The sequence below is a fragment of the Chlamydotis macqueenii genome, chromosome 25, assembly GCF_036417535.1.
Source record: "Chlamydotis macqueenii isolate bChlMac1 chromosome 25, bChlMac1.mat, whole genome shotgun sequence".
Lineage (NCBI taxonomy): Eukaryota > Metazoa > Chordata > Aves > Otidiformes > Otididae > Chlamydotis > Chlamydotis macqueenii.
The window spans coordinates 514,259-533,660 of record NC_141580.1 but is presented as its reverse complement, the minus strand read 5'-3'; the positions used below and the strand labels follow the sequence as shown (position 1 = coordinate 533,660).

The following is a 19,402-nucleotide window of genomic DNA, read 5'->3' as shown; positions in this document are numbered from 1 at the left end:
GGTCTCATCGCTGCTTCGGTCTTTCACCCGTGCCCTTCTGGCCTGGGATGCCGTCTGCAGACCAAGTGTCTTAGGCTCGCTCTCGCTGGCTCGCTGCTCTTGCTGACTCGTCATCAGCAAACAAACCGTGTCTGCTAGGGCAGAGCGCTCCGCTGAGCTCTCTGGCTTTCGGAGCGGGGTGAGCGCGGTCGGGCGGCACCGCTCTGAGGTGGTTAGCACTTCCTCGGTGCGTGCCCCGGCACAGGGCTGCCTGCCTGCGATCAGAGCAGCGTTATATAAACAGTGGCTTCTTTGGTGTTAAACCAGCTGTGGGAGAAGTTGTGGACGTCTTCAGCACGAGCAGACTCGTGGCTTTTAAGCTTTCCCCGTGCAGGGATCCCGTGCTCCGCGGTGTTGTGTGTTCCACTGAGCCACGTCGTCAGGCTTCAGAAATTACAGCTGCTTTTTTCTCCACACGGTGAGCAATACTTGCAGTCTCCTCTGTCTCCTTAAACAAAAACAACAGCACGCACCAAAAAAAGCTGCGCCAGCCTGGCCAGCTTCCCCGGGGGTCTCCAGAACCTCCAGTTAGCGGGAGCCGGTTCTGCGGTCAAGTGTTTCTTTCTGGGGCAGCTTGTCCTGTGAAGGAAACCCCAAGTGAACGCCAGGGATGTCTCTGAGGAACCGGCGTCCGTACGGGCCTTGTGAGCGCCTTCGGCCGGACGGATGGTCCGTCCGGCGCGTTTCACCGCGTTTCCCTTCTACGTTCGGGATCCTCGGTGTGGGAGAACTCTGACAGCTGAACTGTGCTGGCGGCCTCCGTAGTTCCTAGCTCTCGCTTGGGTTCAGAACTGCCACGAAGTGAGGTAAGCCGAGAGCAAAGTGGGAGACTTCACATGCCTCAAAACTGAGTTGCCTTCTAATAATGAATCCTGTCTGTGTTCAGCAAGCCGAACTGAATAATCTCAATTACCCTAATCCCATTTTGAAATCTGCCGGGTCCCTGGCTATTTGCTGCTGTTCCCGTGTTTCGGAGTTGCTCGGCTCTGCGACGTAGAGCTGATCCTTCGGGGCTGTCTGTGTTCCCTTTGCTGGGCTGCTCCCGAGCCTCTTTCCGTCCTCCTGGTTGGGGCTTTGCTGTGTCAAGCGACGGAGGTCGTGTAAGCGGCCGGACGCAAACAGCGGGCAGGGAGCATCCATAACTCTCTGCATCCCTCTCTGCTCTTTTCTGGCGGAAACTTGTGAAACCTGCCGTTGCGCTTACCGCAGCGTTGCGTGTTACAGGGCGAGAGAAGCTGTCCTGACATAACTGCCAGACGTGAGGCAGTGCGGCTGAATCGGGACGGTTTGGTTTGGGCAGGTATCCAGTAATGTGGCTCCGAAGCAAAGGGAAACATTGTCAAAAAAAAACCAGATTTGGGGGGTGTCAAAGCTGATGGCTCCGCCATACTCTTGTGCTCCCCCCACCCCATTTATTTGTTTTATTTTGGTGTTATCTTATGCCACACCTGTGTGTAACATTTTTTTGAAGCCAGCACTTCTTTGATTTTGCAGACGAATAATAAAATGTTAGGTTGTTGTGTACCAAGCGTGTGTTTAAAGGTTAGGATAGTGAGGGATGTAAACCCTCAGTTGTTTCAGCCCCGCTGTGCGCCGTCTCCAGTAGCAGAAAGAGGAGTTCAGCGAGGTTCGGGAGCAGAAGCGGCACTGGCCGTGCGCGCGATGCTTGACCCAGGCTGCAGGGAGACCGGGGAGGATTGAGCAGGAAAAGGCTTTTTGCTGGAAGGGAGGGAAGTCTCAATTCTGGCATTGCGGTCGGTGTGCCGTGTTTCCCCGTGCAGGTGCCGTACAGGCGAGTTGCCAAAAGCCGAAGAAGGCGCGGTGCGGGGGAACGGGTTGGTTATAGGGCGGTCGATAGAGGAAGGTATTCCAGAAAGCCGTTCCGGTTGCCCTGTGCTTGCACCTTTTTGTTAAATTGGCGCTGGGGGAGGCGTCCCCCCCCAGCCCTTTCACCTTGTAGCCTTTGTGCCAGGCAGCCACGAGCGCGTCCGCGCCGCGATTAGGCAGCGCAGCGGCTTTGCAGGCGCTGGATTATGCGCGTGCCTTGACCTTAGCCCGCGTTGCTGGAGAGACCGCGCTTGTGTCGCAGATTTTTATTATTCTTTTTTTCCCCAAATGGCATTCTCTTCTTCCTTCTTCCTCTGCAAGGAGTTGTGCTTGCCAGTTGGGCAACAGTGGAGGTGCTGGCTCTAGCAAACAGTAATTTCGGCAGAAATGCCAGAAAACCTGTATTTCCTCCCCGGCCCTTGCTGGCATTGTGCAGTGTGGGGTGCCGGGGCAGCGCCCGATAAGGGCTGGTCGCTAATTTGGCCTGAGCTGTGAGAAGAGCAGCGCGTGGCGATGGAGTTGTTTGCGCGCGGCGGTGGCGGAGGGCTTTTCCTGCAGGTTACCCCGGCGGTGCCGGAACAGGCCTTCCCCAGGGTGCTTTCAGCCGGAGCTGCCGGTTGGAGCAGCCGCAGCAAATGACAGCCCTGGACCGTGCGTGCCCCGGGAGAGGGACTGGGCTGCTTGGGCTGCGTCCGTCCTGCGTCGCAGCTTGCGTAACAGGAAGGGGAGCTGGAGCCCGCGTGCACGAGTATGTCTCATCTTATTGTAGATACCAGTATTAATTGGGGCCTGGGATAGATCAGGTAATTACTGTTTTCACTGTTGGGTTACCTTGCTGTGTATTTCATCTGACGCGTACCATGATGGCAGCCAGCCCGACGGACGTTTCAGCCTTACTGATGCGCCATGGAAGCCTTGACTGCGGGGCTGCGCGCAGCCCGCGCCTGTGTGGCCGGTGGTGGCGCGTGCCTGGCCGATCGCTCGGCTTCGCTTTCAGATCCACCGTCCTTCTACGTGCGGCAAACGCGCCCAGCGCCCTTCACCTCATCTCGGGTGGGGTTTCTTTCTGAGACACCATCATTTGACTTTATCTCCAAATAACAGCAATACCATCGTCATCTCTTTGATAATAGCGGAACACAAACCCAGTAGTGGAAAAAACCAACTTCCACCGCTGGTGTAGAACAGTAGGCTTTGGAGGGAGGCAGAACCCAAGGCATGTGTCTATCAAAGCAGCTTATTTGAATTTGTGATGAGCTTCGTATGCGCTTGGAGAGCTGGAGGAGTCTCGCTTGTGGCCTGAAAATATTGAAGCATGTCAGTTTGTGGGGTTTTTTTAAATAGATTTTTAAAAAATCCATTCAAAGGGTATTTGTAGTAAACAGCTACTCTGCTAAAACAAGCTCCTGAAAAGGCTAACGAAGAAAATAGCGAGAGTGGGCGTTTCACAGCACGGGCCATGGCACAGGCTGGGCCTCTGTGAGGTCAGGAAGCCTGTCTTATTTATATTCTCCTTTTTTGTTGGCCTTGGATGTTGGTTTTTATGGGCGACGGCATATATTTAAGACATTGAAGGGGGTGTTTGAGAAAGTAGCGTCATTTTAAATCAAATCTCTGTAATGGGTCATAAAATACCCAGATGACCACTCGTAGGATGGTGAGGTTTTTAACGGAGCTAAAAAAAGCAGACGCCCAAACCCAGCGTTGACGGCAGCCGATGTGGGATTTTGGCTCTCCCTGCTTGCCCCGTCTATTTAACGTGCGGTGCCACTAACTCTGACCTCCGCGGTTCTGGGACGTGCCCGCTGCCGTTTCCCGAGAGCGTCTGTCATCCAGCACCAGATACAACTTCTGGTAAAGACAAAGCCGACGAACGCGAGCTGCTGCCTGCCCGCTCTGTCACCGGGCTGCCTCAGGTTGCGCCCCGCGTCCCGGCCGGGACGGCCCTGCCCGGCGGAGGCTGCTTGGCGCGCATCTCCTGCAGCCCGTGGGCCGGGAGAGCTCGGTGACCGGCGTGCTGAGAACGGCCGGGGCTGGTGGTGTCCCGTAAATGGCAGCGTAAAAATGAGCGTGGTGAGCTTCCAGGTGTAGGTGCGGGATGCTTTGTTTGTGGAACGCTGTCTCGGCGCCAGGACCGGGATAGTGGAACAGAGCAGGTGGACAAACAGCGCGTGGACCTGCCCTTTTGGTGTCTGACGGCAGTTTCTGGTACTTTAAAAATTGGGATTTAGCACACGTGGTACTTAGGGTTGAAACGGTCTTTCTTAAATGAGAAGCGGTCTTCCAGTACCTCCCCTGCACTGCCCATCTGACCTTTGAAGTTCTAACTTTGGGTGCAGCACCGTGATGTTGGGTATTTGCACGTTAACCACCCGCTGAATTCCTTGTCCGTGGTCGTTCCAGCGTTACACGGCTCCATGCGAGGTCTGCGCGGCACACGCTGCTTTATCATGGCCTTGATTTCTGTAGGGCTTTACTAATGTCTTGTTCAGCCTCATGCTTTTAGCATTGCTGATTAAAAATAAAATTAAAGTCTGTTTATTTAACTTTGTTCCTGAATGCAGAATGGTCGGGCTGCACGGAGAGGGAGCTCATCCACGCCCCGGCTGTTCATCACCAACAGAAACTTAAGCCCTGCACTCCAGAGCAGCGACAAGCAGATGAGGAACTGATCTGATGGTGTACGTCGAGTAAACTGCCGACTGAGCTATTTTTAGGAATATTAAGCCTGTAATAAGCCTTTTTGGCCGGGATCTATTTTGCCTCGGTTTTGTGCTGCTCTGTCACGGTTTTGTTTGAGCGCAGCCCTGGTTGCGAGCCAGGCTGGACGCGGGCGCTCGTGGCGCGGTGCTGGCAGGAGGGCGGCCGGCTGCTTCGCCTGCCCGGGTGCTGCTGGCATGGAGGACGCGGGAGGACGCGGGGCATCGCGACGGCTGGCGGTTGAGCCTGTCGCAGCAGCGGCTTTATTTGACCGCCAGCCATTTTCCTTGGAGGCTTAACAGGTTAAACGGGGTGGGTTTTCTTAAAAAGAAAAGAGTCCCCGTGTAACTAAAGGCTAGAGGGAGAACTCACCCGATCTGAGCTGCTGGTGGATGTAAACAACTCTGTGCTCTGTGTCGCGTCCTCCAAAGGGCCTTGTGCTTCACCGTCGCTTCCGTGTGACCTGTCTGTGCAGCGGCGTGTTTTCCTTGCCTCCAGTGAGGAGTTCAGCCGCTTAAACTCCTGCTTGCCTTCCGTCCTGTGCTGGGGAGGGAGCGCTTCTCAACCAACACTCGATGTGCAGGGTTTGTTTCGGTTATTTTAGCCCTGTAGCAGGGGAAGGATTTTTTTTCCGAAAAGAACAGAGCACGAGCCGAGGTGTTAGTGCGTACTGGCAGTGTTTGTAGGAGGTCGCTTCAGAGCTTCCCCGAGCCTTCCCAAAGCACCTGCAGGATGAATTCCGCTCTTTGTGTGTCTTTTATGCTCAGCTGTTTTCCTAGACTGGAGTTGTGTGCGGTGAGCTAGCTTTGGCACAAGTCGTGGCTTCTTTCGGTGGCTCTGTACTGGGCTTGTTCGTCTCCTCCGTGTGGAGCACGGCATGCGAGACTGGTGTCAGTGCTACCAGTAACGCTGGATTTCTGGGTGGGAGCCAGCGTGCAGCCGATGAACACCGCGCAGGGTCTCTGGCTTGTCAGGATCTAAACCCTTTGCATGGATTTGCGCAGATGTTCTGTTTTTCGCCTGAGAACAGCGGAAGATCCCTCCGTAGCTCTGAGGGTTAGTGTCCAGAGTGTCTGATGGTGCGGGTTGGGTGGGGCGTGCGCTGACAAAATGTGCCAGCTGCACACGTAATCCTGGTCTGTGATGGCAGCTCCCGACTCCCGCCTTTCCCAGCCTAAAACCAGTTTCCAGAATGCAGTATTTACTGGCTAATAACCGCAGCCTGTTTTCTGTCCTGGCTTTAACTGCTGAATTTCCTGTGGTTATGCACGGTCCTGGAGGGTCTGGCCAGCGTCTGCTCGTGGACCAGGGACCGCGAGCGCTGGGTCTGAACCGCAGCTCAAACGTCACCCTCAGCGCGTGGTGCCTCTGTGTTCTGTGCTTGTAGGGCTGCTGCAAGAGGCTTGTTACGCCGTTTCTGTTCCGCAATAAACAAGCCGCAGTATCTTTAAATTCTAATATTTACTAGTATTTCCTAGGTTTTTATGAGGGTGTGTTTTTTAATCCTCTGTTGTTTGTTTTGGTGAAGTTTGCTTACTACAGAGCCCTGGGACGCTGTTGGTTGTGTTTGTATATGAAACGTACGTGTTTATGGTTCCCGTTTCCTGCTGCCCACCTGCCTGCATGTTTTGCTGTTGTCTGGTTGGGTTTTGTACGGAAAATGGATGTCCGTGCTCTATCTCTCCCTCTCTGCATCAGCCTCGTCGTGTCCGCGGCCCTGCACTGCGCTCTGCGTTTTGTCGGCGCTGCTTGGGCTGCTCGGGTTTCCGGTCTGCTCTCCAGGGGCTGGGCGTGCCAGACCCTGTCATTTTTCACTGGGCGAACATCAGGGTGGGTAACGGTGGCTCTCGTAACGCTCGACTGGAGTGCCTTTGCTGGCCTTGTAGCCACTCATTCCTTAACGCTCCGAACGGGCTCCATCCCTTTTCTCCACTGGCTTTGAATTTCCTGCTTTGGAAGAAAGGTGTTTGAGTCCAAAGTCCGTGTCCAGGCTAGCGCTGCGCGCTCAGTCGCTGCCGTTGGCGCTGGTGCTGCTGAAGTCACCCCTCCTGCGATCCTGGATGTGTTTTTCAGACCAGCCGTCCCTGTCCCCGCGCGGGTGCCAGATGCAGTCTCAGGTGAACCCCAGCCGTGTGTCGCGCTCCCGCCCTGGCCGGTGTCACAGCCGCCGTGTCACGCGGCTGGCTCCCTGCTGTTCAGCTCGCAGCGAGCGCAGGCGTGGACGAGGACTTGGTATCCTGTTAACGTTGATGGCAGCGTGTTTCTTCTCAGGACAGTGCAGGTCCTGGAGAGCCCCGCCTCTGCGCGCAGACGTTTCTGGGCGAAGGAGCAGGCAGGGGCAGTGCTCCTCTCCCGCGCGGGGCCCACAGCAATACTCGTTTTTATGCAGAAATGAGCTCTGCAAAGTCACGTCGAAAGAGAGTGACTCCTTGTGAGCAGCCTCAAACCTTTATCCCGTAAATCCCCTCAGGTTTGTTGACAGAGCGGGATTTTGGTGGTGCCGGGACGTAGCACTGCTGTTGGTCGGTTCAGGTTCTGGCGATCCAGCGTTGGAGCTCCTTGGAGTCTGTGAGTGTTTGTGTATCTTAAAGACGCGCCTCGACTGCAGACCACCCCCGTTACACCGCGCGGCGCCTCTGTCCGTGTGCTCCTCGTCTCTTCAGTGCGCCAAACTCTCTTACAGAATGTTGGGAGAATGGACGGCGTTCCCCAGCGCCGGCTGTCGCGTGGGCCCGGCGGTCGGGCAGGTCTTTGTCTGAACGGCGCTTCACTGACAAAGGCCCTGCCGCTGGCCTAGAGGAACGTCTTTGGTATGTCAACGAGTAAACTGTTCTTCTCTTAAAATGCAGCCGGTAACTTCAGAGCTGCTTACAGAGAGTAGTTCTGAGCTGTTGGGGTAATGGAAAATAACTCTGCTTTGTGTTCTGTACATCAATATTCCTTCCAGTAAACCGTAAATGGTGAAATAACTCTGTTAGAAACTTCTCAGGTGTATTTTTCCAAACACAAAAAAGTGAAAAACAAAACTCTTGTTCCTCGTAGGAACAGCCCTCCAGCCCTTCCCCAACAATAAAACGGGAACCGTGGCCAGATGTGACACTGACAGGAAAGCACTGCCCCCTCCCTCCGCCAGCCCGGACCGCAGAGGAGGTCTGCTGCCAAGAGCTGGGTCCGGCGCAGCTCCTGTGGAGTTTTTCCAGCTCTCTGTGAGCCGGGAGAGACAGCTTTGTGCCGGTGTGTGTCTGGAGGCTTTCTGTGGAGCTGGGGTATGGGGAGCGTAACCCTTCTGGAGCAAAGATTTAGATTTTGCAGCAGCTGTTGAATAAACGCTCTTCTCGCTTGAGGTTTTACTTGCTGCTGTGGAATAAATCAGTCGACCCAATACCGAGACCTCTGTGTTAATGCAGCAACTCTCTCGAATGGAAGCCTCTAAAATGGAGGGGAACGTGTGGTGAGCATGGGTTTCCTGAGAGGAGCCGTGGGTGTCGGCTGTACCTCCGTCTGTGTGGGTGTTTGCCGGTGACAGGCGTTCGCGTCATGGAACAGGGCGGTTGCGCAGTCTGTCCGTGAGCACAGCTGAATCCGTCCGGCACGTGGACACCTCACTCCCCTGCGAGGTGTTGGTCGTATCTGGTGCTCTGGGCAGGATGGATGGCGCGGCACCAGACCTGACGGGCAGAACCAAGACCGGTCTCCGTGTTTGTGTGGCTTCTGAAGCCTGGTCCCTGCCAGCGCGAGGCTCGCTCGCAGGCTAAATGAACGGCCGCAGCGGTGACACAAAGCTCTGCCTTGTGTTTTAGCTAAATAACGCGTGCCTGCTGAGAGTTGCTTCACCTAGAGCTTGCATCAGCTGTTGTTCCCGTCCCTCTTCCGTGCACGATGGGTACAGAACATCCGCAGGTGTTTCTGGTGCGGGGACATCCTAATTACGCGCTGCCACCCGCTGCACGTGCCGTCTCAGTCCCGTGCTGATGTCACGCGGGTGACCCAGTTTGGGTTGCCGTGCCCTGTGACGGGTGGCTGACACGGCCGGTGCCCGAGCAGCACCTCCGTCGCTTACGCGGTGCGCGGCGCCTCGCCGTAGCTAAATCTGTTTGTTGGCCCTGCGCAGAGCGCTGGCAGGCTGCCGCAGGACCGCGCGCCCAGACGGACAGAGCTGGTTTGGAAAACTCCTCTCAGTGTGGGAGAGTGTGGGGAAGAGGCCTGGAACTGGGGGAACAGCTAGTGAGTTCCACGGGTGCCTGAAGGTTGGGAGGCCCGGGTCCTCGCTGCTAGCTCCTCTAGCCATCTACTCCTAAAAACCATGGCGAGACAGGCCCCTCTGCGCGCCTGTCAGACGCCGAGTGCACTGGGCTGCTCTGAACTGGGAGCCAGACTCTCCTTTTACTGGGTAGGAAATGTAAGCGGTTTATTAACGTTGTAATTGGTTTGAGAGAGAAAGGTTGGTTTGTGGATTAAGTGCCCTGGTTTTGTCACGTCTTTGGGTTTTCAGAGTTGGTGCTGGCCACTGGAGCTTTCCGTTACCCGTGGGGGTTACTCTGAAGACCCGTCAGAGATCTGTGGTAACGTAACTGGGAAATGCAGCGCTCTATTGTAGGCTTTCTCCAGCTCCGGTGTTCTGGCGGGACAGGTTTGCCTGCACCTCGCAGCAGATTTTAGCGACCTGTACTGATGTCATGCGGGTTTTGAAGTCTAGTGTCTGCTTCCAGATCTGTCCCCCTGTTCTAGCTAGAAAAGGCTGTTGCAAAAGAAAAAGTGCACTGCGGGTCTGCCGTCGTCTCCATGGGTGGAAGGGTGAGAGAAATCTCAGCCTCTTCCCCTTCAGTTTCTTCTGTGCGAGGGACGTGGCTTCGCACAGCAGCAAACTTGATGTTTTGTGGAAGATCTGTGTTTACAGAGACTGCAAATTTACGAGAAAGATTCTTTTCTCTGTCCTGTCAAGAATAACTTTGCTGAGTAACTCCGGATCTTGAGAGAGATGTTAGGAAGAGCAAACTTGGATCATTAAGTTTTTGTCCTTAGAAGTAATTTCAAAAGCCTGGAAGTCTAGAACAGCCTCTGACTTTTTTTTTTTTTTCAGACCAGTTTTATTCTTGTATGGACGGCCCGGAAGGCCAGAACACATTTGCGCACTTAACCGGGTACCCGTGCTGCCGTGCCTTAGCGACGTATCCCCGCCCCAACCTTTTCCCCCAGCCTCTGTCACCTGAGCGCCGAGTTTGGTGAGGACTTGAGAAGATAGGTCTGGTGGTGCGCCCTGGCGCTTACCAGCGTTCCAGCGGAAGGGGAATTCCAGAGCCGAGCTTCTCCCACGGAGCGCGTCCTGCTGTGGCACGTTTGAGTCCGAGGACTTTTTTGATAAGGCAAACCCCAGACTTCCCTTTGGTGTAGCGCGGGGCCTAGGGCAGCTCCCGCAGAGCAGCGACTGAAGGCTTTGCGCTGGAGTGGAGGTGAGCTGTTCCTGCTGAGCCGCGTAGTGAGCAGGAGTCGAAGTTCCCCGCGTTTTGCGCGGCGCAGTCGATGCGTGTCCGTGGCGCGCAGCCTCGGTTAGCAGCAGCCCTGCCCGCCTGCGTGCTCACAGCACAGCCTGCGCCCAGGCAGCCCCGTTGCCAGCACAGATGAGACGGAGAGGGCTGGCGGCTTCGGGGATCTCTATTTCGGTACTTCCTGCCCCTCGCTGTTCTCTGGTCTGGTTCCTTTTCGGAAGTCTCCTGCTGCTCTCTGATTTGCTCCTTTAATGTCTCTCACTTTTTTTTTTTTGCGAGGTAGGTGGAGGGTGCTAGGTCTGGACAATAATGGGAAAGAGGGTAGATCTGCTGGGTTGCTATTGTTCTTGTAACTGGGGGAGGAAAAATCCTAGTCTCATTTTCCCATGAATAATTCTGCTGCGTGTTGCCTTCGTTAGAGCTTTCTCCAGAATTCCCTTGATTTCCCAGCTGATCAGCTAAGCCAGCTAATTAGATGATGCGGTCCCAGAGCGCGCACACGCGCTGGCTCCTTCCGCAGCCCGGCACCGTCTCTTCCGACCCGCTGGCTCTCTGCAGGTACCTGCCAGGCCTCGGGTAGCGTTCGTGGCAGAGTCTGAGCGCGGTCCTCCGCTTGGGGAGATGCTCTCCTGCCCCGGCCTCTGAGGGAGCCGGCTTCGCTGCGTGTTAGCGGGGGCCGTGGCGGAGCTCCCGTGTTAATTACCTGCCAAAGGGCTGCGTAGCTGCCTGTCTTGGGCCGTTTGGGACTTGCGAACTGGTGATACCTTCTAGTGGGAGGTGCTAAAAGCATCTGTGGGGGGGAAACAGCACTGATTCTGTGTGACGTTTGGGGAAGGAGTGCTGGAGAGCTCGTGTCCCACCTCAGCGTTGTGCTTCGGTATCTGGAGATAATGAAAAGCAAACAGCGATTTGGAGACGCAGCGTTTCGGTCTGACTCCACAGGCACTGTTTGCAGTGTTCCCTTGCAGCCGTGGCGATGCTCTGCCGTCAGTTTGTGCTCGCTGGCCGCGGCGCGTTAGGAGGCTGCGTAGCGGCAGCTTTTCACACGAGCTCCAGCTGCGGGGGTTTCTTTGGTGGGAGATGGGGCTGGGCTGGTGCTGGGGTGCACAATATCTGCTGCCTGGAGAAGCTGTTGTCAGGCCTAGCGTACAGCTCCGTAAGCCACTAAGATCTTACTTTCCTTTTTTAACTCTTAATCTCATCCTCTGCCACTTAAGTGACCTGGCTGATGCCGGTTTTATTTGCTTTGCGTACATACAACTAAATTGACTCAGAGTTTAATCAACCGACCAGAATCGGCTTTTTCAGACGGTAATTTCAGCAGCAGCTTCCTCCAGGTACGCAGCTCGGGAAGATCGGCTCTTAGTTGTTCCCGAGGTGCAAGAGAAACTTTATTAATAAAGTGAAGCTCATTCTCCTTCTTCCTTGGCTTTGGAACTGTTGAAAGCGTTGCGGCTCAGCAGTCCTGGTTCGCAGCTCACTGCTCGTTCCTCCCACAGGTGTAAGCGTGTGGAGGCTGGTTGGTTGGTTTTTCACCGTGGCAGGACAATACGAAGTCTTCTCAATACACTTAGGTGTTCCTCAGGAAGCACGTGAGGCTTTGCTGTCTGTTTTTCTTGGGACTCCTTAGGAAAGAAAGGCCGCTCTTGCTTTTACAGCTGGTGGGATTGTCTTACCTGGCGCGAGTCCGTCTCAGGTTTGTGAGTTGTTGGCCACTCTGATCGTGTTTTCCGTGGGATACGACAAACAGCTCTGGCTTCGGTGCCTTGGAAGAACGCAGTGTGTTCCCAGGATCATCTCTCCTCCTGATGCAGCCCCAAAGATCGCATCTCCCTTTACACTGTGCTTCATGATTTAAAAAAAAATAGTTTGCCGCTTTCCCTAGAGCTCCTAAGGGCTGCCCTCAGGCGATTTCCTGTGGGAATGCTATGGGTGCTGTACTGCTGTAATGCTCTGCGTCCCTTTCTGTTACGGAGACCGGTCCTGCGGTGCCTGCCTCCCCAGCCCCTGCCTGCGGGATGTCGGAGCTGCGCGGTCGCTTCTCGCAGCCCTTCCCTCCGGCCGTTTGCCGTACGCTTGTTTGCCGCGTGGTTACACCGTGCGGGTTTGAAGTGCCTGTGCTCTGGTGTGCCTTCACAGCGCCGTGACACGACAGAAATCGTGATGCTGCCGGTGATGCCTTCCTGTAGTCAGTGCCAGCCCACAGGCAACCCCTAATTATCATTTCCTTTAATAGAGAAATTAAAAATCTGTTTATATTTGATCCATCAATCCACAGAGCGTTCTTGGACCGCTTTTTAAACTCTGTTGGATGTAGTATTCTATCCAACTGTGGTCCAACCCAGGAGTTTGAAAGCTTGAGCACAAAGTTTATCTTTTGATAATTTATTGGGCCAGATGTCTCTCTCGAAACGGCTCGTTAACCAGCAGCTTCCTCCCTAGAGTAAAGTAGATTTTGTTTTCTTAATGAAAATATATGGCTAAATTGTTTAAATTGTTTTTGTTTACAGATGTTCTCAAACAACGATGAAGCTGTGATCAACAAAAAGCTTCCGAAAGAGCTGCTGCTTCGGTAAGCCTCTTCCAGTTTGTAAGCCTGGAGACGGTGGTGTGTGATGTTGTCTGTAGCTCGTTTTGCTCGTGTGCTCGTAAATCCTGAGCTTGGATTGGGTCACTTACAGCCGCAGACGAGCAGGAGCAGATCAAAGGTCTGCATCAGCAGCAGTTTGTGCTAAGTATTGTTAGGTTTTATTTTTTAAGATGTTAAATGATTTGCTTGTTGCCTGTTTCGTAGATTGAAGAGCTATGGGGCTAAACAAGTCCTTAATGAAAATGAATGGTAAGTGTGGGCTGGTGTGGAATAGGATCCTGCCTCCCTAAAATGTTCGATTTTAAAAAGTTCGTTCCTCCGCTGCAGTTATGTTGAGCAGACTTCGTCCTGTTCCTCATCAGCGAGGGACAGATGTTCAGCGCCTGGCGGGATGGTCTTGTTGGCAAAGATCAAACAGATCAGCCTTGGCGGGTCTCGATGGGCAGCTCCGCCCGCCCCCTCTGCCGCCCCTCTGTGCGCACGCGCCCGTGGAAGCTCGCCTCCCCCAGTGCAGGGTGGTGTGGGGGGTGACTGCGCCTCGCTCGTCGCAGTTCGGTGTCTTGAAGCAAACTCGTGTTCGGCAGCGCTTTGAGCGGAGATGCTAGGCTGTAAATCGTGAAGGCAATTGCAGGTGGCAGCTTGAATTATTAACATCAACAAAATTCTTGTGCTGCAGGAAACGGTGTAGTGGTGTCAACGCTCTGGCAATAAAAGTCTGGGGAGAGGAGCTCTGGCACTGGCAACTGCTTCTGGCTGACTCTTGAAATGAAATGAATAGGGAAAAAAGCCTGACTGTCTTTTCTGTTGATTGCACTGTCTCCTCCGTTCTCTGTAACGGAATCTCCAAGCTGATTTGGTTCCTTTTATTCCAGTGCTATTCATCCAAAAACGAGATGTGTGGCTTCTGGAGCCCTCCTTGCAAATAATGCAGGTAGTTGGGGTTTGGGCCTGGAATACAGGGAAACGGCTGTCGGTGCTGAGCAGAGGGTGCTGTGTAAAATCGGCGTCCGGTACCCGGAAGAGACGAGCGGCCATGGGGGGAGCAGGCTGGAGTCCCACGCACAGCAGGCTGCCCTAGCCCAGGTGAGCTTGCACGGTTTTTTGCAGGTGGCAGAATTGCCTTCACCCGGCACCTGCCCTGAACCGTCGGTGTGGGTGTGCTGCAGCAAAAGGCGAATTTGAAGAGTGAGGAAAACGTCTCTGGATTTTCTGAGAAGGGGATTCTTCTGATGGGAGCGAGGGGGCACTGGTGTTGCAGATGCACAAAAACCAGCATTTGCCCTCGCAGTAAGGTAACAAGACGCAGGCAGGCGGGGCTGGTGAGGAGCACTGGTGTGAGGCAAGGAGTTTGTGCGGCGTAGGGCAAGCAGGGAATCTGGCAGGGAGAAGCAGGTCGGGGGGTGGACTTTAACTGAGGTTTCCATGGGCTTCAGGGGAAGAGGAGCGTGGTCTCTGGGCTCCCAGGGAGCAGGAGCTTGGTTAAAGCGCGGGTGAGCTTTCTCGTAGATGGGTCGAAGTGGAATGATCCTGAGTGGGACCGATAAGCCCATCTTGGTCCCTAGGAGGTAACAGTGTTGGGGAACACGACTGACAGTTTGAGAAGGATTTGTGGTGAGCAGGAGGGACGGCCCTGCCCCAAGCAGGGAATTCCTCAGCACAGGCCACGACGTGGCTGAGTTCTCAGCAGCACGCACGCCTCTGCCCTGCAGAAATGGTTTTGTCTGTTGTGTCTCGATATGGCTGATCATCCGAACCTGCTGTGGAACAGAGCCGGTGTTCAGGGCGGTGTGGCACCTGGGAGAAATCGGGAAACCGCGTTTGTAAGTGTTATTGTTCATGAGTAGTGGTTCTGAGACCTGGAATTCACTGTTAGCATACTGCGAAAATTAATTAGTGTGGATTGGCAGTGCAGGCTTTGAAAGAGAAACTTGGATCCGTTTGTCTGGAATCCCCCGTAAATGGGTGTCGCTGTCTGCAAGACAAGGACCGGTGTGTTCAGGCCGTGCCCTGTGCAGTGTCCTGTTCTCTGGTTCGTTCGTTCTGCAGATGGCATTGATGGCCCGTGTATGTGGCTGCAGAGTGGAAAGCTGCACTTGAGCAAAATAAAGGGTAGGAGGATGCAAACGGGGGGAGCGGCAGCTTTTGTCGCGCTCCGAGAGACAGAAATGTGCTGCGACTCCAGGGCTGCTTTTGTCTGGGAGGGCGAGGTGGAGCTGTGGGCACGCTGGGGGGCTGTCCTGGGAAACCTCTCCGTTTATTGTGTCTGTGGGTCAGCTGCCGTGTGGTGCTCTGCCCTGCCGCGGCGCTGGTGGCGGCGACGTTCGTCCTGCGTGTCACGGAGAGCAGGACTCCAAACAAGCTGTGCTGCAGCACGTGGGCAGAGAGCGGCTGGTGGTCACAGACCCTTGCCCTGATGCTGCTGTCCCTGCACCGGCTTTGTCTCCTGCCAGTGCCAGCCGGGTTTCCAGGCGCTCGCGCTGTGTGCGAATGTACCTTTGCGCGCTGCCAGGCGAGCCGCCGCAGCAAACCGCACAGTCCTGTCAGCTGCCCGCGTGCCTTCGCTGCTGCCGGCTCCCCTTCGGGCAGCGCCTGGCGCGGTGGCTCTGAGCGGCGGATCCGCGGTCCGTGTCGGCTCTGGCTGCGGTCGCTTCCCCGGGAGGGCACCGTGTCCCTGTTTCCCTGCGCTGGCACAGCAATGCCCCGCTGAAAAGGTGCGCTCGTTCTCCGAGGGCGGCCTGCCAGTCGCTTTTTGTCCGCGAGCCAGCCCTGACCGCAGCCTGGATTTGCTGTGGCGGTGGTCTGTGCGGGCTGCCTGGAGAAGGCTCGCTCTCAGCGTGACGTGGGGCTTACGCTTGGCGGGGCGAGGGGCCCGGGCTGCGGAGTTCATCTCTTCGTGCTGGTTCATGGGCGGGTCAAGCGGTTCTCAGCTCTCTCCTGGCGTAAGCGGCTTTTGCTCCGTGCCACCTCCTGCTGCCTGCTCGCCCGATTCGGCACGTCCGGGCAGCGGCGCTGGCTTTGCCATCTGACCTTCAGGCCTCCGGTTGCTTTATTCCTGGGGAGCTCGAGTTGTGCTCGGGACGAGGAAGCGACGGAGCGCATGAGGGTTGGTGAGCTGGCAGCAAAGCCAGCGTTCCCCTCCTCCTGGCCGGCCCGTCGGCATAAAGAGTACGGAGCAAAATTTAACTGGAATGGTGGGTCACTGACATGAACTGGCGTTGATAATTTTAGAAGGCTGAAGGTCTTAAGCCAGCTCACCTCAAAGCCCGCAGCATCCAGGGATTTCGTTAGAGTCCTGACCCTAATCTAATTAGAGCGGCAGTGGGAAAGTGAGGAGTCCTAGAAAACCCTGAGGGGATTAAGAGATTGAATCCTGAAAACTGCTCTAACTGCAGGGTGTTTCAGCTAAATTGTCCGGCGCTGGGCTGTTCAGACAAAGCCCTGAACGTAGGGGGTTGCTTTGCAGTGGAACAATTTAATCTGGAGCAGCACCAGACCTGTTTCGGTTCCCGTTTGGAACGCTCGGTCCGCTTTCACCTGCGGTCACTGATGATAAAGTTCCTGGTGTGGGTTGTTTCCTTACTGTCAACTGCTGGAAGACGATGTCTGCTCAGTCGTTGCTTCGCCGCGTGGGAAGCTTGTTTGTGGGGTTTTGGTTTGGTTGGTTTTGGTTTTTAATGTTCCCCAGCAGCTCCTTGGAGAAGAAGCCTGTCCCCAGGGCTGCGCTGGAGAACCCGGCTCAGGTCGCTGTGCCCCCAGGGCTTCCCCTGCGCTCCTGCTGTCCTCTCCAGCTCAGCTGCAGGGTTGTGGTTGGAGCCAGCCCTGAAATTACCGAAACGCACAACAGAGCAGAGCCTGGTACTGAAACGGGAATTTTTGCAGCCTGATTCGCTGAGTCAGGGGCTAATATTCTTGAACAACTGCAAAAGCAGTTCAGAAAACACGGGGAAAAGCTCTTAAGCTTTTCGGAGCCAAAGTCTCCGAGTTGGACAAGGGAACCCCGGCGAAGCTCAGCAGCGTTGACCTCGGAGGTGCGGGGACAAGTGTTGGCCGTGTTGACATCCCTTCTGCTGCGTGGGCAGGCTGGGAAGGGAGGAGCAGGAAGCAGAAAAGAATTTGGGCAAGACCTAATAGCCCTGGAAGAGGGATGAGAGGGTAATTAATAGCCTGGGATTTCCATGGAGAAAGCAATTTTAATGAAAATGTGGGAAGCTTGCGTAGTTATTGACCGTGCCGGTGTTCCCATGGAGTGTGGTGTGGGGTTTTTTGGTTGGGTTTTTTTTCCCCTCCTATGATGGGAATCTAGAGTGAAAGTAAAATTTTCCCGAGCTTCTATAATTTCCCCAGGCTTTGGGGGAAACATTGCTGTGCATGGACATTGTGCTGAATAGATCCTCAGCGCTCGCGTAGGCGCAGGGATAAATGACACGGAATCCGAGGGGAAGGCCTGTCTAGGAGCAGTTGAAAGCGAGTGTGGAACCGCCGCTGAAATCCAGAAGCGGGTTCCCAAATGTGTGGTGAAGTGCACGTCGGCTCTTTTCCAGGCTGCTAGCTGTGTGTATCTCAGCACGGCGCTGGTTTTGTCTCGTGCTGAGGTGCGTCAGGAGCAGAGGAGAAGCGCTTTGAACCAAACGCCCTGGATCTGTGAGTGTCTTTGGGCAGCGCAGAAACGCGGGAGAGCACGTGGCTGTTAAGTCAGGATGCAGCAGAGTAAACCGAACGTTGGACTGTTAGGCTACGCAATGCCCGTAAGCATCTGTGCGTGGATAAACAATCCGTGTTCGTCCTCTCTCAGTGACGTCCTTTTCTCTTCTTCCCCCAGCACTGTGTTCCGAAAGTGCTTTTTGTTCCTGCTAGTGAGGAAGGCTCGGTCCTGCAGTAGTTTTGTCAGATCATCTCAGCCTTGCTTCTGTCTTCTCCTAAAATTTGGAAATCTAGGACTTGCTGCTTGCATGTACAATGTAGAGATACGTGGGTGTGGGGGAAGGTGTGCGGCACGTACCCACGTGCGTACAAAGGTGATGTCTGCAGCAAAAGCCGGGGCCACCCCTCATCGTTCATCTCCAGGACAAAGTGCAGTTTGTCCGCGATGCACGTGATGTTTGCTCCTTGTTCCCAGCACCTCTTCCCCCAGCTCTGTCGGTCTCTCCGCTGTTTGTTCAAACGTGTTCCCGTGCTTCCCCGGGGAGATGGACACATCACACAGCTCGCTTGCTTTTCTCTTGGGGTTGCAGTGACACGCTAGTGCGGGGTGTTTGTTAAGTGTGTAAGTCGCACAAAAAGAACACGCCACCAGCAACATCTCGTTTGTGCGTCTCCTCCAGCATAGGCTGGGGAGAGAGAATATTCCTGAGAATACAGGAACGCTGTCGTGTGTCCCCTCCGCACCCACCGTCCTGAGGGGGGATGACTCGGGTGGCGCAGGTATCCAAGCGGTTCCCGGTTAGGATGTAACCCTGCTCTGTCGAGAAAGTCCGGACGGTTTTGGGGCAGTGGAGGTTGGTTTGTTCTCACAGTTCCTCCTGGACAGCCGTACTTTATCTGACCGGGGTGTTGTGTGAAATAGCATGGATCTCGAGCAGAATTGCTGCCCCGTACCTTTAACACTTGCATCTGGTAACATTCACCTTCTCTTTCTGGTGGCTTCCAGTTCACAACACTGAAGCACGTGCGCGAGTGTTTTCGTGTAGTCCAGCACCTGTATCTTCGCAAAAACACCTAATCCCGCAGTTTTATATTGCTGTCAAAGGAATGAGACCTCGCTGTCCTTCTGCTGTCCATTTGACCTGTTTCGTGGCATACGATTGTGTGAATATGGTTATTTTATGGTTTACAGTTGCTGATAATTTGGTACAGGTTTGGGGGCTTAAATGGGCTTGGTACTCCCTGCGCTCACGGATTGGGCCGCGTACGGCTGAGCTAAAAGCACGACTGCCTTGGCCCAGTATGGCATTGCAAAGCATTAGTGTCTAATTCCCCTATCCCAGTAAACAGGACAGCAGCGCCGGGGCGTGGGGCTGAGCGCTGGGTGTGCCCTGGCAGAGGAACGCCGCACCGCAGAGCAGCGCCCGCGTCGGCCGCATCCTGAGCGCCTCTCCGGACACCGCACCGGCACAGCTGGGCAGATCCTCCGGCCGCGCCGGCCGCTTTGCGGTGTGCAGGGCAAGGTGATGCTCCTGCCTCGGCCTTAACAACACCTCGTCTAGCACAGCCGCGTGAAAGAGAGGAAATAATCCGTGCGCCGGAACCGGGGGGTTTAATCTATTGACTGTTAATTGTTACGCCGCCTGCCTTTGGAGAGCCCTTGCTGGAGGTGCGGGTTCTGTCGAGCAGGGGTGCGGGCGCCGCGGTGCTCCTGTCTGGAACGGCCCGCGTGGCTGTGAGTTCTGCCGCGTCCTGGCTGAGCTGAGCGCTTGGCTGTGAGCTGCAGGATACCTGTACGTGTCTGATAAACAATTGTTGAGTTTACTGTCGGTAAATACCACAAGATGCGAGGTGAACACAGTAGCTCACTGGTTTCGCTTTCATTTGTTAACTGCTAAATCTGCACTTCTCTTCACAGCTCAGCGCTCGGCTGAATTACAAAGACGTTTTGCTGCCTCCAGTCCTTTCTGTTTTCCGCTTTGTTTCCCTGTTCTTTGTTTTAAATGTAGATAACCAATAAGGTGTCTCTTATTTCTGTTACAGAATTTTCTCTTTCCTGGATGTGGTCACTCTGTGTCGTTGCGCTCAAGTTTCCAGGGTAAGAACCTTCCTCCTCGCT

At 54.8% G+C, this 19,402-nt stretch overlaps 1 protein-coding gene across 5 annotated transcripts in view; it reads left to right on the top strand.

Annotated features, from left to right (window-relative positions):
• Positions 1-19,402, top strand: part of FBXL20 (F-box and leucine rich repeat protein 20) — a 38,859-nt gene that overhangs the window by 3,099 nt on the left and 16,358 nt on the right. For 3 of the 5 annotated variants that reach the window (XM_086767005.1, XM_086767004.1, XM_086767008.1), the window contains exons 2-3: positions 12,563-12,624; positions 19,327-19,381. In XM_086767005.1, the coding sequence (XP_086623131.1) occupies positions 12,563-12,624; positions 19,327-19,381 (117 nt within the window). The remainder of the gene's footprint in view (positions 1-12,562; positions 12,625-19,326; positions 19,382-19,402) is intronic. The other 2 variants (XM_086767007.1, XM_086767009.1) reach the window with 2 other exon arrangements.